Source organism: Aptenodytes patagonicus, chromosome 10 (assembly GCF_965638725.1).
Source record: "Aptenodytes patagonicus chromosome 10, bAptPat1.pri.cur, whole genome shotgun sequence".
Taxonomy (NCBI): Eukaryota; Metazoa; Chordata; class Aves; order Sphenisciformes; family Spheniscidae; genus Aptenodytes; species Aptenodytes patagonicus.
In genome coordinates this window covers 18,020,828-18,038,179 of record NC_134958.1, presented here as the reverse complement: position 1 = coordinate 18,038,179, position 17,352 = coordinate 18,020,828, and the positions used below count along the sequence as shown (strand labels likewise).

At 38.1% G+C, this 17,352-nt stretch overlaps 1 protein-coding gene across 7 annotated transcripts in view; it reads left to right on the top strand.

The window, feature by feature from the left end:
- The window catches only part of APBA2 (amyloid beta precursor protein binding family A member 2), a 110,632-nt gene that overhangs the window by 90,884 nt on the left and 2,396 nt on the right, over positions 1 to 17,352 (top strand). For all 7 annotated transcript variants that reach the window (XM_076348338.1, XM_076348334.1, XM_076348336.1 and 4 more), the window contains 5 exons: positions 3,800 to 3,985; positions 7,443 to 7,622; positions 9,220 to 9,432; positions 10,257 to 10,376; positions 16,782 to 16,922. In XM_076348338.1, coding sequence (XP_076204453.1) covers positions 3,800 to 3,985; positions 7,443 to 7,622; positions 9,220 to 9,432; positions 10,257 to 10,376; positions 16,782 to 16,922 — 840 coding nt within the window. The remainder of the gene's footprint in view (positions 1 to 3,799; positions 3,986 to 7,442; positions 7,623 to 9,219; positions 9,433 to 10,256; positions 10,377 to 16,781; positions 16,923 to 17,352) is intronic.

Below are 17,352 nucleotides of genomic sequence, written 5' to 3'. Positions count from 1 at the left end.
AATACAAAAAAACCTTTGAGTAACTTCTGTTACTTAACACAGAAGTGTTGTTGTGTCCTTATAAGGACAGAAAGACTTTCTTGGCAAGTGAGATTAAATGCATTCATTTTCCCAGTCCATTCACTCTTGTGCACACTGCATGTATGATTACACCCTTACAGAATACTTAGTGCAGACTGCTGAAAAGCAATTATCTCTGCAGAAAAGCAATTATCTCTGCAGAGCTCTCAAGATCCTGCTGAGAGATGTCCATTATAAAACATTTTTCCATACTGAGAGAAGTGCTATAAATCCTACACTGAGCCCCTGCAACCCTTAGAGACGCCCCCCAAAACCATCTCTTAACCATCATCACTTTTCATAGTTTAGGGATAAGCATAAAACATTTTATTTCAAGCCTGAGAAGAATCGTAACAATAATTTTATGAGTAGTGATTCTCTTCAGTAAGACAGGTGGTTCTAAGAAACAATGATTATTTATATTTTTCTCTCTCTGTCAAGTTAAATTGTACTGAAATTCTTGAAACAATTACTCTTGTTGAATTGAGGAACAATCTTCTTCTCTTAGGCCTTAGAGATTTGTTCAACTAATGGTAAACTAATACCTAGCTGTTAATATAAAGGATGCTGCTGCTTATATAAATGATGAAAATCATGTATCATCTCATACCACATTATAGAGTTTTTTGGAAGATGAGATATCAAGGGGAACCCTGCCACTACAGACTCAGCAAGGAAGGTACCTCAGCCGTCTAATAGGGTTGAGTTAGATGAAAACTGACCTCATGCTTCTCAGTGGGATATTCTGATACATAGGAAGAGCCACTAGCAAATAATTAAAAAAAAAAAAAAAAAGAAAAGAAAAAACCAAAAGGCTGCCTTAGTTAAAAAAACCCACAACAAAACAAACAACAAACTTGTAGTCAATTTTTCTTTCTTCACATTAGAAATATCCACATATGTACCCAAGCAGATGCCAAAAGCAGCAGAGACAACCTCAGTCTTGGCCAAGAACCAAAGATATGTTAGACATCAGAATGCAATTTACTGACTTCAAACTAATAAAGATCACAAAGTAAAGCAAATCAAATTGATTCAACGCTAAGTATTTTTTAATTCCAATTCAGCCAGAATTTGGTGGATGGTTTTAGCTGTTTGGGTGTGGGGGGGAAGGGGACATCCTCAGCTAGTTTGATCGATAAAACTATTATGTTTTTGGTTGTTTCCAGCTTGAGCAATAAATAAAAGTCTGGAAAACCCTCCAAATTGACGAATGACCCCAGCAAGAAGGAATTTTGAGATGGGCCCTTCCGATTTCTTAAAGAAGAGAATAGTTCATCTCTACAATGGCAAAATATGTAAAGAAATGATAGAAAACAAAGCTAACAAAACATGCTTTGGAGGCACTTTCTTGGTCTTTGTTTCAATAGAAAGCTTTATCTTAATTAAAATAAGTACTTAGCATAAGGTTTTAAAGTAAGCAGCATCCAGTTTAAGAAACCTATAAAGCTCAGGTTTGAAATGTCCCATAAAAATAGGATTTGGACTCTTTTTTGCCTTAAAACAAGGATGTTCAACCAATGGTAACAGATTGGATTCAGGACAGCATACCAGCAACGTCTGAATTAATTACCCTGGCAGCCCGATACTGAAATTACCTCTCATGAGTCTCCTCCAGTATCCTCTCTGTCACACAAGAAGTGCACACGTCGTGTGACCATTGTAACAGGGCACAGGCGTTTTACTCACATGACGGCAAAGTAGAGCCTGGCTTTGTTTGAAACTGAGAAGGAGCAAAGGCTGACTGCTCCGGGTACAGAGGATGAGCACCTCAAGTCAGATGGTGATATGTGGGCAGTAGGGGGGTGAGGAGGTACAGCACAATCACACAGTGAAGAGCAACATACAGTCCTTGAATATCTCCTCAGGAAAAAATGTAAATCATCACTGCCTTAAAAATACCGGTTTATGGCTTCTATGGGTCCTTACAGCTAGGAGGCTTTTTCTAATATTTTGTCTAAATTGTCAAAATATCTGCCAGGTAAGTATTACTAACATAAGTTATATTACCTTTTTTCCCTAGGAATTTCTCTTCCTCCATGATTATACACAGACTTCAGTAATAGTGATTTTTTCAACGCACTTAAAGGAAGTACAGTCAATCAGATTACTTGATTGCATGAGCATTCCTAAAACTCTCATTGTAAACCTAAAAGGTTCTTACCATTATGGAACATCTTCCATAGCAACATGCCTTTCTGGGAACTTAGAGAAGTTGTGGCTTTTTATTTATTTTTATTTAAAAAAAAAAACTAAAGGAGAAATCAGGCTGCTTATACAGTATCGAATAAAAACTGTATGAAGGTACAAATAATTGTCTAAACCAGTAGTATAAACAAGTATATCATTCTGTTTGTCTTTGCAGCCCTAAATATATCAAAATCCTTTGAAATTATCACTGTAGCAATGTCACATACATTGTTTTATTAAAATAACATTATTTTTCATATAGAAACCTTTTAATGAAAATGAGACTGCGAGCTGTTGAGCCACATGAATTTATTCATACTTAATGCTGAGTTCAGAAATAATAAAACTTACTACAAGTTCATACTTAGTGATGCACAGAAACTGTTATAAAATGTCCTTGAAGGTTCTTCCTTCTGGGACCTCATTGCTCTTTTATATAAGAAACAACTGATAGAAGCATGAACTGGAGATGGAAACAAAAGATAAAGTAGTAATATCTGAAATAAAACAAGTTTAGTGACAACATATCCTTCTCTGACTATAAATATGCACTCAGTTTTCATTTGTCCAAGGCAACTCAATACTTAATCAAAGCCACTGAATAATGATATATTCCTGCGAGAAAAACATTTGGAAGTAGTAGGTTGGGATTTCCCTGCTAATAGCAGAAAGTAAAATAAGAGTTTAAAAGGCTAAAGTAATTAAAAGGATGCAGAGCTCAGGGATTTGAGATAGAAATTTCACGACTTTTTATATTTAGTACTCTTCATGGTGTTCTTATGTAAGAAATGTTCATTAGGATGAAGCTTGGACAGGTTTCCACTTAAAATCATTCTCACAGGCAACAGCTCTTCTGAGTTGAGTTCTCCCCGCACAGCCGAACTGGCAGCCTAATGACATTCACTGGAATAGGGTTTTGACTGTGAGCCCAGACACTGGACCAGTTCCCTCCAAACTGATCTGAGATATGTAGGTAGCCAGAAAAAAGTATGAAAAATTCTGCCTACGGAGAAGGTGAAATAACTGCCTTCATAGCTCTTTATAAAGAAAGTAAGTATCGCTTTGATGCATGTGAGAAAACGTTACCTTAGATATTATTGCTATTATAGGACATGATTAAAAAAAAAAATCGGGAAATTATAACATTCTCTTATATACATATGACTTCCCTAAAACTTGTTCTGTCATTGTGAAATGCATCTGCTTCATTCAGCAAAACCAATACAAAAGGGAAATGTAATTTTCCAACAGCATGAAAATGTTTATAAAACATTAGTATAGATCTTAATTATTGCTTTACAATAGCAACCATGTTGTATTTGCTCAGGGAACACTTCCATTGAAGCCAATTTCTTGAACAGCCATTACGCCTTCAGTTGGAGTTCGGGCCCATTGACTGCGTAGGGAATGTCAGATCTGGGCCCATAGAAAGTGCGTCTGTAGCTTTTGTCGTTCTCAAGCAATAGGCCATCAAGGAGAGGGAAGATGCAGCATTTGTAAGGTAACAGCAAGCATGAAGAATGACTTTATTTCTCTTTGCTTTATGTAGGAAACAATGATGGATCATGCGCTGCGCACAATCTCATATATTGCTGATATTGGTAACATTGTGGTTTTAATGGCGCGACGCCGCATGCCAAGATCAGCTTCTCAAGACTGTATTGAAACAACACCTGGTGCCCAGGAAGGAAAAAAGCAGTACAAAATGATATGCCATGTCTTTGAATCAGAAGATGTAAGTAAATGGAATTCAACTTATTTAAACAACGTGTCATTTAGAGAATCTCTGAAATTACATCTAATTTCTTGAATGAATTTTTGTTGTCAATAATCTTTTCCGATTGAAGCTACAGGTAAATCTGTGGAAACATTAGCCAGTTGTTTGTCCATATTCATATCTCTTTTCTGTCTCTACAAATTCACATTGCAAATTCATTTCTCCTCCTCAGTCCCAAAATATCCATTCTTTGTCTCATGTCTTATAGAATCATTTGTGTTCTTTCAACAATGCTTTCCCAAACGCTTTAATACCTAATTATTTGGAGTTGTCTGGAAGTCGATGGCCATTCATGGCCAAAATTTATTTATGGGATATCAAATTGATCATTCATCCTGGATCGGATCCTTTAGTTCAGCGCATTGGCACATAATGACACACATAAGCCTCCAGACACCTGGCAATGCAGTGGAACCATTCTGGCCCTCTTTCAAACTGAAGCCAAGTGGCTGAGAACATCTACCAACATGGCAGGCCTGGCACAAGGTTGCCCTCTATCTAGTCCTTATTCCTTTATGGCTTGCTTACCTGTAGTTGGTATACGTACTTTCAAACATGCGACTTGATCCTCTGACGTTTAAGAACACATTCAGCTGTTTCTTTTTCAGTTCTCTTTTTTGATCCCTCGCAAAGATTATGAATTAGAATTTTTATATAAATGCAACAGAGCTAATAAAGTTTAGTTCTCTGTGTTTATGGAGTTTTTTCTTCACGGCCAGAAGAGTTTAGCAATTCTTAAGTAAAAGCCTAGGAAGAACTCATTGTCGCTACTCTCTCAGAACATCTCTAGAAGAGAAAGCATAATTTCAGTCATTTTATGCTATAAGATACTCTGAGATCTAATAACATATTAGCCCTAAACCACTTTTTGTTAAAATTCCATTTAAAACCCAAGTGACCACTTCCGAATTTCAATTCTAATTTTCACTTGCATCAGAAATACCAAAAGATGAAAGAACTTCAAGCTGTTCTCAGAACAGGATTGCAGAAGTAGTGGTTGAAAAGAGTTCTGTACATCTCTGCTGCATCCTGTTTCAGCCCTATGAAAAGTGCTGGCGTGCCGTGCCCTTACCTCTTGTGGCAAAGGAAGATAACCTTGCTTTACTGCTGTTGTACATCCAGGTTTGGTTTTGTAGCGAAATATGTATTTGTGTCTGAAGTGGCAGACCAGGCGACTTCAACCTAGAACATTTATGGAAAAAAATACTAAGCTAGTAAAACAGAAAAAGCAAGATTCGTTGTCTGTTTCTAACTTGACAGTTGAGATAACAGGTATTAGTAATAGGCAGTACTAAACATTTCCGACCGTCGTTATATAGCAACAGCTTTAAATATAATTTCTATCATACCAATTAAAAAAGAACTGAGTTCTTTGGTTCAGACAGTCATAACTCACAGGTTGCAGATTTTTTGAGCTAAGCAATCATTTTCATTATTTTAAAGCAATTAAGCCTGTGAAGGAGAAATGGCATTGTCTAAAGGTTAGAGTGGTAGACTGGGATTGTTCTCAGACCTAGTATCTCAGCCCTGCCACTGCTTTGCTGGGGTGACCTTTTCAAGCAACATTATCTCTAAGTTGTACATAATGCTGAAGACTTTCATAAACGTTCATAAAAACTTGGAAATATAGATGAAATTAAGCTGTGAGAACTGGCTGTTACTAGCAGTAATAGAATAAAATATGACATCTAGACATGTTTGTTTTGAGAATGTAGAATGGAGGCGAAAGCAAAGGACTAACGACAGAGAAAGCAATGGCACTGGAGATCAAAAAAAGAAGTCAATAAGGACTGGTAATAAACTTTAATAATGGAACAATATAAAAATGTTCTTGGTGACTTCTGTACTACCACATACCTTTTTGGTATATCGATAAGATTTGAAAATATGTTCTAAAATATGAAGGAATGATTTGTGACTGGCTAGGCTAATTATGTCCTTGATTTTCTAAAATCATTTTCCAGTCAAGCAGATTGGTGCTTTTGTGTACTGCAGCATGACTGAAATAAGAAAACCACCTTTTAGCATCAGAGAAAACACTGTGTATCTAACTGGTAGATTGCAAGAAGATTTAGATTTACAATGTTGTCCAGAAAACCCTATGCATTCATAATGCATTTAGCATGTACCTACTGCCTAAGAAAGTGTGTTGCATTTCCAGAATAGTTTTATAGGTTTGATTAGTAATATTTTTAGAGTTACATTGTAAGATGCAATTAACTCCTCCTCAGATCATTGTGAGTTACTCATATCCCCTGATGACAGAATACAGTACCTGAAAACCACAAATATACAAAACTCAACGTGGCATTCTCCTGTGAGCTGCAGTAAACTCAGAATAGGAAAATAAAAAAAAAATTCAAGTGTAGAAAAAGTTGACTACAAATTCCTTTTACTTACCTCTACCTCTGTTTCTCTGTGTTCCAGTGCCATCTAGTGGAACAAGAAAGTAAATTTCATGGCAGTTCAATAATAGTTGACTTTTGCAGTGTGCTGAATGTGCAAAGTTGTTAGTATTACCATCATCATCGTCGGTTTCTGTAGATTTCTTTCTAATGTATATATATTTCTGACACATCCAAATACCAGTCACTGTAATGTTTCATTAATTGTACTCACTATACAGCCCACTGTAATGGGAAGTCACCTTTTATTGCATACTGTAGTAAAATGCATGTGCAGATAAGTGCTCCAAAAATTAATAAAGACACAGGGGATTTTGAAGAGTTGTTCTTAACATTAACAAGCTATAATCATGGCTCTGGCTGCATTCTTGAAAGTATCCCTGACATTGCTAGTCAAGGTGTTAATGGGAATACCTATTGTAGATGTGCAGTGGGTAAGCAGGGCTATTACTGGTTTGTTGGCAATATGAGACAGGTATCATGGCACTAATAGGAGAGCAGATGGTTTTGTTGAAGCAGTGTTTTCAGTCTTATAAAACCAATGTGGAGAAGCAGCAGGTGACACAACAACCAGAATCATCAGTGCATACATGTCTGAAGGCACGTGCAAGCAGAGCATCCGTTCTCTCATCGCTCCTGCAAATATACTGTGATCAGAAGCAGGGCTTGTGACAGTCTTTCTGTAAGCTCTGTTCCATGTTGGTACAAAGCCAGTACTCTCCAGTGTTTATTGGAACAAGTACACAAATAGCATATGGCTGCTTGCTACTGCAACGTACTGATGAAAGGAGATCAACAGGGTTTTTAAATGGAGTTTGCAATTTGATTTTGGATGTAATGGATTCTTTCTGTACAACTGATCTTAAAGTGACTTTATATCCATACTGATGTAGCAACTTTGCAGGATCCTTTATTTTGATGCTCTCCAATCTCTCTCTTGTTTCTTACGGTTTCAGTGGTGAACTGTCTATCAGTCCTTTCTCTGAGCTGTGTTTTGTTCTACGTTCTAGGCACAGCTGATAGCTCAGTCAATTGGTCAGGCTTTCAGTGTGGCTTACCAAGAGTTTTTAAGAGCCAATGGAATTAACCCAGAGGATCTCAGTCAGAAAGAATACAGTGACATCATCAATACCCAAGAGATGTACAATGATGATCTCATACACTTTTCCAATTCAGAAAACTGCAAAGAGGTAAACTAGTTTTGGAATTTCCTTTCAGATTGATCTATTTTTTCAGAGGAATGTAGTGCTCATGGAAATACCTTTCAGCATTTTAAGGATGACTTTACATCTCAAGCTGTGTTGCTTCATCAATACTGTGCTACTAAAAGCAGCTTTATAAGTTTTTAGAATTTCTTCATTTTCAGGGTCTTTCTGCTTCCATTGATCAAAACAGTAATAAAGTACATTTACATCTGACATAGATAAGCTCTGTGCTATTCACAGTACACAGTGTAGGGTGTTTTTATGTTTTACCAATGCATTGATACAGAAAGAGAGATTGACAACCCATTTCAATGCGCATTGTAAGCGATTTCTTGCTTAATAGATACAAGGACCACGAGTGCAGGATGCTGTGGCACCGAGCAGGCCAATTTCTCTTCCCCTATTAGAACACCAACAAAACCGCCAGGTGAAATGGAGTTTCACACTCGTAATGCATGAAAAGGCAAGAATTTCCCTTAAGTGCCCCAAATTACATAAGTGTAACTATTTACATGTGATTTTGGATGTAAGGGATTCTTTCTGTACAATAGCCATGTATTTCACATTTCATACAAAAGTCACTGTAATACTGGGCATTCCAAACCAGCACGTGGCAAGTGTAGTTGCATCCAGACTCTGCTTTGGCTTATATTGCTGTAATGTGATAGGGATTTGGCCCATGTTCCAAAGGTCAGAGTTTCTATGCTGAGTCCTAAAGCAATCTTTCTTTGAGATGGACTGCAAATTGCTTAATCCTTCAGTCACAGCTTTCCTACTTACACACATTTTTTTCTAGCATTACAGGTTCTTTTGTACAGCATGTGTGTTCTTGGGAAGAGAGCATTTTTCACCTATACCTGCAGATAGAAAGGTTATGATTTGATGTGTAGTTTTATACCTCTGCAGTCACTAGATATCAATGAAGTGTTTTCATGTGCATATAAGCATGACAAAATATTTCTCCTGTAGCAAACAAGGGAAAATTGAGTTGAACAAATCTTGGTTTAACTTAGAATCAGAACAGAAAAATACAAACGTGTCACATTTCAAAGAGATTAAAAAGGTCATTATTTTTGTGACACCTTTGTTTCTAATTGGTTTACGAATGTTTGAACAGTGACAGAGTTGTGGCATACTGGTTGGTTCAAAGCCTTGATAGATAGCTTCAACAAAAGTCAGCTGGCCTTCGTGATTCCCGTAAGTATGGATATCCCTGTCCTTCCACATTTGAAAGAAAATAATTCCCGGTATTTTGTTAAAGAGTATGTTCTTTACTTAAATTACTCCTCTTCTGTAAAAGTTAGATATGCTATGATTACTGAACAGTTAACGTCACCATATTTGAGGAGAAGTCATCATTTACATTACATCAGCACATCAGGGATCTTAGATTAACGTGCTAGGCACAAGTATATTCAATAATGTTGTTAATAATAATAATTATAATAATAATGTTAGTAACAACAAAAAATAATCAGATCTTTTTGTAATTTGTAGGTGTTATTCAGGAACAACTGAGATGCTAGTGCTCAAATGTAGACAAATCAAAGCCAAAACCATTTTTTTTTCTTTTTAATTGCAGCTCCAGCTAGAAAAACAGAAGGGAGAAATTCTTGGGGTAGTGATTGTGGAATCTGGATGGGGATCCATTCTACCCACCGTTATCCTGGCTAACATGATGAACGGAGGCCCTGCAGCCCGTTCAGGAAAACTAAGCATTGGAGACCAAATTATGTCCATTAATGGGACCAGTTTAGTTGGTCTACCTCTTGCAACATGCCAAGGGATCATAAAGGTACCCCAAACTTAACAACTATATGCTGTGGATTGTAAGCCAGCAGAGATGTAATATTCTGACAAGCAACCCTGTAGATTTCCAGCAGATAAAATTTTTCTTATCACTGGGGGGATAAAAAAAAAAAAAAAAGTAATCTGTTGTTAACAAGAAGTAGAATTAGAAACAGAGATTCAGGGGTGATAACATACAGAAATTTAGGGCTGGAGAATTTGACTGCAGCTTTGTTACTGGACTATAACAAATGAGGCCAGGTCTGAAAAACTTGCCTAAATTAAGTTACTTAGCTATCGTCAAAGTTTCAGGCTTCCCCACAGCCTTGAAATTAAAATCTGAGGATTAAAACCTACTGTGATTCTTTGGGCTCCATGTAGATGAAATGGATGGAGGCTGGTAGACTGCAGGACAGATCAAGTGAGTATATGAAGATTCCCCAGACCCGATGGAGTCTCAGAATGCATTATCTTTAATCACCGAGGCTAAATCTAATGTCTGTGCAGATTTACCAAGAGCAGCGGCAGCAGGAGATTAATTAGCTAGATGCTGGTAAAGAACAAGCAGTAGTCAGTTTGGGTTTTTCTTGAAAACTTTCTTGAAGTTTCTATAGTAATTCAAGGCAAAGTTTGGATATGTTTTGTTGAGCCAAATAGCTCGGAAAATAAATGAAGCAGAGAAATGTATCTCTAAGTTAGCAACAGATTTCTATTAACTCTAGCTGTTCTTTCTCAGATCAGCTGCTTTACACTCTTGCAATTAGGAAACCACTAATGAAAGAGCAAATTAAGATCCATTTCAGAAATACTAACTTTTGTAATATCTTACAGGGTCTCAAGAATCAGACACAAGTCAAACTGAACATTGTCAGCTGTCCTCCTGTTACTACTGTCCTCATAAAACGGCCAGACTTAAAATACCAGCTGGGCTTCAGTGTACAGAATGGAATTGTAAGTTTCTGTGTTCAGTGATTGTTTTGGGTTTTTTTTTTCCTTTTTTTTTTCTTTCAAGAAACACACTGAAGTACTGAAAAAGTCCTTGTACATGACCTCACTTTTTGTACTGTGATCCCTTAATTAATCAAAATCTTATAATCACATCTCTGAGTAATATAATGCAAATGGACAACATCAGGAGAACAAGTACTGCCATTCTTGAGGGATTTTCCTACATAATACAGCCACAAGATTTATAGTCCAGATTGTTTGGTGCACTATCTGGATCAGCTAATTCGTGTATAACTCTGTCATTAGCGTGCCAGAGTTGCAAGAAAAAGAGTTATGCTGAAACAGGTTTTTACAATTATAACATTCTAATCTTAGCTCTGATCCTGCTTCTCTTTTAAATTTCAGCACACACTCAGTAAGTCTTTTCATTTTTCTTTTGCTTTGCATAATTTATTTGTATCACATGGTAGCAGGCAAGGGAATGCAATTGTGACCTCCTCTGGTTAAAACTAAACACCTCTCACTAGAAGTAATTGTATAGGTTGTGGCCCAGGTATCCCTTCTGCATGCTGCAGTTTCCCTGTAATAACAGCAGCAAACAGGACAATGAATGTGGCAGGTAACGCTTACCCAGTGCAGCTCAGGGTCCTCCTCTCGCAGTTCTTCCTTCCCAGGCCATTCTCCAATTCCTTTCCAAAGCAAACTCCCAACACAACTAGCTCAGGTAGTCACCTGGCCTTTCTGGGGGCTGGTACTAGCATTAGAGACTGTCTGTAGTGCAGCACCATCACCATCTCCTCTTCCTCCAGTCTAGGAAAAAAAATAATCAGGCTGCTCACACAGAAAACCACATCACAGAGGACTGTGGGCTCTGGTCCCCTGTTCTGTGAAACTCATCGATTGAAGTTGCCAGATTTCTGTTTGCCACCCTTGGAAGAGTAGCAGGTAACTCCGTAGCATATGGTTTATGGGTCTTACTGTGCTTTAGCAAAGAGATGGCTCATTAGTGGATTTTCAGCTCTGCTAGCCATCTCTTAAGTTATTATTGTACCTAAGTTTTAAGTGTTCCTACCTAAGATCCCATACCATGTTGTGGTCACAGCAGAGATTGGTATAAAGAACACCGCTACAAGCCTTGGTCCAGCTGGAAGGACTCTGAAACGATACCTACCCCAGGCTGACATCCTTTAGAAGCAGAGGTTTAAAGTATTTGTCATGTTTGGGATTAACGCTCTCACACTTGAGTAGAGAGAGGTCTGTAAAAAAATACAGAAAAATCAGGTGTGTGGTATATTTCTGTCCTCTTCTGCCTGTGCTTTCACCTACATGTACGTGTATGTTAAGTGGGTATGGTTATTGCTGGTAGTTCACTGTTAGCAAATCCCAAGTCTTGGTATAAAAAGGTTGAAAGGGATGGGATCTGATTTTACAAGATCTCAGAGGGTGCCGAGAACAGCATATAACACTGTATGAGGCATTGATTTATCTCCTAATTGCTATCCTTTGTAAATCTAGTATGTTCAGCTGGTGCTATGATAAAAAGAGGAAAATATATTTAAGGAACAACGAGCAATACTACGGTGTGTTTATCAACTCTTTTAGGAGGCCTGTCACAGCATTGGTGGGGGTTGGGTCAGGGCTGGGGAAAAGAATCAGGCCAAGGTGGATTAGAAGCAACGTATCATGTCCTCACACGGACAGAGGCAGTTATGGAGTCTGTGAGACAATCTTGTCCCAGCTAATCATCTCCTACATAATCGGAGCCTTAGTTTAGTAAATTCTGCAGACTGTGGTGGTTTTCTTTCATAGCATGCTCCCTCCATCTACTGGTCATTTGTCATATTCACCACACTGGATGGTCATTCATTCCAGTGAAATGAGCAACATTTAGATGACATCCAATATAAAGTTTACTGAATTCAGCATAAAAATCCTTCTCAGACAACAGAAAAAGAAAGCCTTGTAATACATTTCATTTATGAAGAGTCTGTGTTTGAATATGAAAGCCAGTGAACAAAAAGGAGAGATTAACATCTTTTGTTAGGCTGCTAAATAGACAACCTTCTGGGCCTGTAAGTCCTTCCTCAGATAAACTCTCTCTTACTTAACCTTTGAAAATATGACTCTGCAAAGCACGTCTCTCTGGTAGTTTGACACTGAACTTTTAAAAAGCGGTTTTGTAATTGCCAACAATTATTATAAATTATGACAGGATTCAGAAATAATATCCTTATTCTTTGTTGGCTCAGCATTAGCACAGTGAAGAAATAAATGGCTTGCCAGAACGGGTATAATTGTCTCCTACTGCTAGGCCATTACCTCATTATGTGTGCAGCTGGTACTTATTGCGGTGCCTCTTCCGATAGCAGTTTTGCGGTGGTTCCTTTCCACTCTGCCTATCTCATCTGTGCAGGACGTACAGCTATTGTATTAGTGAATAGCCCATAAACAACCTGGACATACAAAAGTACTATCTGAGCTGGGTTTTGCTTGCATAGGGTATCGGGAAGATGCAGAGACTGGGCTGCTGCATGTGACTCTCTTCTTTGTGTGTTCTGTATAGCTCAATTAATGCAAAGCCTGAAGTTGTGCTTCATAGAGCGCTAGTAGTGCCAGCTTTTGGAAGTTTTAGTTAGCGAACAGCACAACAGCATAAATCAGAGTGTTAATTTTGCAAAATTCCTCTTGCACTAATGATGCAAATATTCTTCATGGCTCTTGAAAGCTACTGATGTAGTTTTATTGCATATTTATAAAAGGAATCTAAAATTTGAACTGTAAAACATTAAGAAAAAAAAGAAATATTGTGCATACATATGAAACAAGCATGAATGTTGCGTGATGGGGAGGTGAACATAAGGCGACCTATCCGCCACCTTCTGAAAATCATGCTACACTTCTTTTAAAATTACGATATTTAAATACAAGTGGTCCTCTCGTACCATATCATTATCTTGTTTCCTAAATTATGAAAAATCTGTGTATTACCAATTGTATTTTTACTGCTGATAATGCACCACTTCTCAGTCTAGCTCTCAGAGCTCAGTCACTTTCTCTGAGAAGGGTATCTACCCCATCCCTAGCCTAGCACCATTCTATCTAAAAATACAGCAAAACTAGGTAAAACTTAACAGAACAGACAGTTTATTTTTTCTTCCTTGCCTTTGTTTATATTTATTTAAACTGTCTGGGGAAAAATATACAGGGTTTAAATAGAGTACTATAGGAGTGAGATGAGGAGAAACCTGGTTTAATAGGTTATATTTAAGGCATTTACACAGAATAAACAGTTAGTTTGCCTTGCACTGTTCTGTCCATGTTTTGCTACACAATGGGCAGTTGCGATAAAACTGATTGTGAAGCTACTGAAATTTCACATCTGATGCACTGCAGCTTGTCTAAGACATTGCAGAAGCTGTAACAGCTGAATGGATTGAACCAGTATGGTTTACACCCCCCCCCCCCTTTTTTTTTCCTTCAGTTTACACAGTAAATAGAGTATAGGATCTTGCTTACAAGATGATCCAGATCCGTCATGCTTTATTTAATAATATTACAGCTGTCACCATGTTCAACAAGTATCACAGGCTAAACAATCCTGGCTGAATAGAATCATACTTACTTAGTGGTACTGCTCAGCTTAAACTTGCCAGCCTAATCTGCCATAGCTCCACTGGCTGGAGACAAAAGTCTTAAGGCTGCTTTGAGTCAGCCACTTGCAAATACAGGAGCCACGTAAATGTGTGCTTTAAGTACAGTATATTTCTTTACATCTGCACTGTGTCTCTAGCTTAACAGGATCTGTGAGGCTAGGCAGAGCCACTTGGGCTCTGTTTCTCTTTCTACCTCATTAAAATAGTTAATGCTCACAAAAAGGAAGCTGACTCCCTTCCCTGGAGAGGGATCACATTCTTGAATGAAGATAAGAGACTGCTTCCTACGTCTGAGGCTGTTAGAAAGAAGAAATTCACTGATGGTATTACAAGTGCTTTGAGAGCCACACAATGAAAGGTGCTCTGGATAGATATGCAAGCCGTTATCTTTTCCTTTATGCCAGTGGGGTGAGAGGTCACATTTCCATTTGCTCTGAAAGCTTTTATTTATTTCAGCTGGCTGTACTGTGTCTGTATTTTCTTTTATACCATGAAAAATATATTTACAGGGTTTCTTTTGGCACAATCTGCTTTTTGTCCTTTCAGATTACTGCATACAATCCCCAATAGCACGGAGCAAGCTGTTATTCTAACAGTGAGTTGAATCGAGAAGCTTTCTATAAAAGAGAAAGTCTATGTAGTACAGCTTGTCTTGTCAGCTATATGATTAGAAGGTAGACTACCTGCAAAACAATATATTGTACGTGACTGAAATTCAAGACGCAATTCTGTGAAGGGTCCTGATGGTGCCTCTATCCATGAGAGTCCATCAGCAATAGTTTATGAACCACAGTAGCTAAAACTCAGCCACTAATGATAGCATGGTGGAAGATAAGTCTGACTGCAGGAGAAAGTCTTTTTTCAGAGAGCTGAGAAAGGCCTTTTATAAACAAAGACTAACTATGTATTTTCACTCCCCGTATCAGACCACCTGAACTTCGAGTAAGAAGGGATTTCATTTTTTATAGCGTTGTTATTTGTGAAGAGGAATTTAAAGGAAACTGCTAGTGTCATACAGAAAAGATTCTGGTCAACGAGAGACAATGTTTCACCTTCAACATACTCCAGCTTGGCCGTCTCCCCACATACTATGTTTCTGAATTAGATTACAAACTCACTGGGACACAAGCCACATCTTACCATACTTGTATTTAGCTCTGAGCAAATTACCAGATCTCAGCAAATAATAATTCTTGGCATATGATTCTAACCATTGACAGTAACTGCAGAAACAGCCATCACTGGATGCTCTAGAACTCATTTCTTTTCCTCCAAGAACAGGTTTTTCTCAGTAAACAAAAGGTAAATCTCAGCACTGCTAAGTTCTGCTGAGTTCCAGAGATTCAAGCTGTACGTTATCTGCCTTATGTGCTGCGTGAGCTTAGTCTTCTGAAATAATTTACCAACAATTTCTATCTAAATGCACAGCTGTCGAGTCTGTCAGGGAGGGCCCTGTCATAGCACAGATACTGTTGCTGAGGAGGAAACAAACATTGTTTTAAGTTCCCCATACTGGATTGAGATTTTTCTTTCTGCCTGTACACCGTACATCTTGCAACCTCAGAATAATTTTAACTAGCAGTGTCTGCTGGGACTATGCCTGGTGAATGTAACTCTTCTTGTAGAATTATTCCCCTATTGCAGGGGGCATAAATGTCAAAACCTGTGCCTAGTTCTTTACTGGTACCTGCAGCTAGCTGCCAGTTGAAACAGCGGCCTGACTTGCCCTCTTCATCCTAAGCTCCCTATGGCCAGCAGCACTGTAAAACAGAAAAGCGGTGGCTCTGGAGGGCAGAGTGCCCTTTTCCAACCTGCAGAGGCACAGGAAACAAGTTGTCATACTTCATCATGCTGAGGACAGCCTGTAAAAAGAAACAGAATTTGCACATTTCATAGACTCATAGGCTGGTTTGGGTGGAAGAGACCTGTGAAGATCATCTAGTCCAACCCCCCTGCCACGGGCAGGGACATCATCCACTAGATCAGGTTGCTCAAAGCCCCGTCCAACCTGACCTTGTACACTTCTAGGGATGCGGCCTCCACAACTTCTCTGAGCAACCAGTGCCAGTGTCTCACCACCCTCATCACAAAAAATTTCTTCCTTATATCTTTGAGAGATCTTTCCTTACGTCTTCCTCATATCTTCATGACCCTTTTGACAGATTGCCAGCTTTCAACGTAGAATATCTGTATGGCATCATCCTTTCCTTCAGCCTAAACTAGTGTTTGTGCAGGGTTAAGGATTAAGCTTTATATAATTTTTTTTCCATGTATGTGAAAAAATTGCTGTTGTAGATTAATTTTTACTTTAGCACTTTTTATATTTCCCATTATTCAGAAAGAATAATGTGGTAGTTTGCAGAAAGAGTTCAGGTGGCACAGTCAGAAATATTCAAAAATCGCTTTCTTCTCCTATGCCAACAGTACATAAAACTTGTCTCTTCCCACTAACTCCACTCGCTTGCATGGCTGCTACCTGTATCACTGTGTTAGGTATTTATACGTTCCCAGCCCACGAGAATGAAAATAAAAATTGTAATTTGCAGAAATTTTTTTTTTGGGCGGGAGGGACACGGACCCAACAAAAACCAAGCCAACATTTAAAAACTCACAGTATTGCTTAATACTTTCCACAAGTATCTTCTGGAATCCCTACGGTGTCACCACTCATTATTATGTAATGTAACGTAAAATCCTAGTAACTGCTATATTATGACATTTCTAAACTTCAATAAAATTTGCTTTCTCTTGGCAGATTTGCAGCTTGATGCGAGGTGGAATAGCTGAGAGGGGAGGAGTAAGAGTAGGACATCGTATTATTGAGATCAATGGACAAAGTGTTGTTGCTACTGCTCATGAGAAGATAGTACAAGCATTGTCTAATTCAGTGGGAGAGGTAAGAAAACAATTAAATACTTTATCAAGAAATTAAAACTGTTGAAAGAATGTATTTTTTCAGTTGAAAAGAGTGTCTTAACATAGTATTAAAACCACCACCTCAGTAAATGAGGAGTTGAGCACTAATAACAAACAATTAACAGAACAGTTTTTGAACTAGATGCACATTCACCACATTTTTCCACTCATTTTCAAGAGTTCCTGGCATGATTCTGAACCTTCAATGTACTGTTTGAATTAAACCAATCAGTTAAGGGAAGAAATCGTGCAAGCATGTCAGCTGTGAAAATGTCTCTTGGCTTATCACTACAGCATCTGCCATAGAAATAAATTAATATTCAAAGAGCTGAGAGATTCAAATTGATATGTATTTTAATAATTTCATTTCCACTGAACATTTCCAACTTACCTTGGGAATAAGCTAAGAC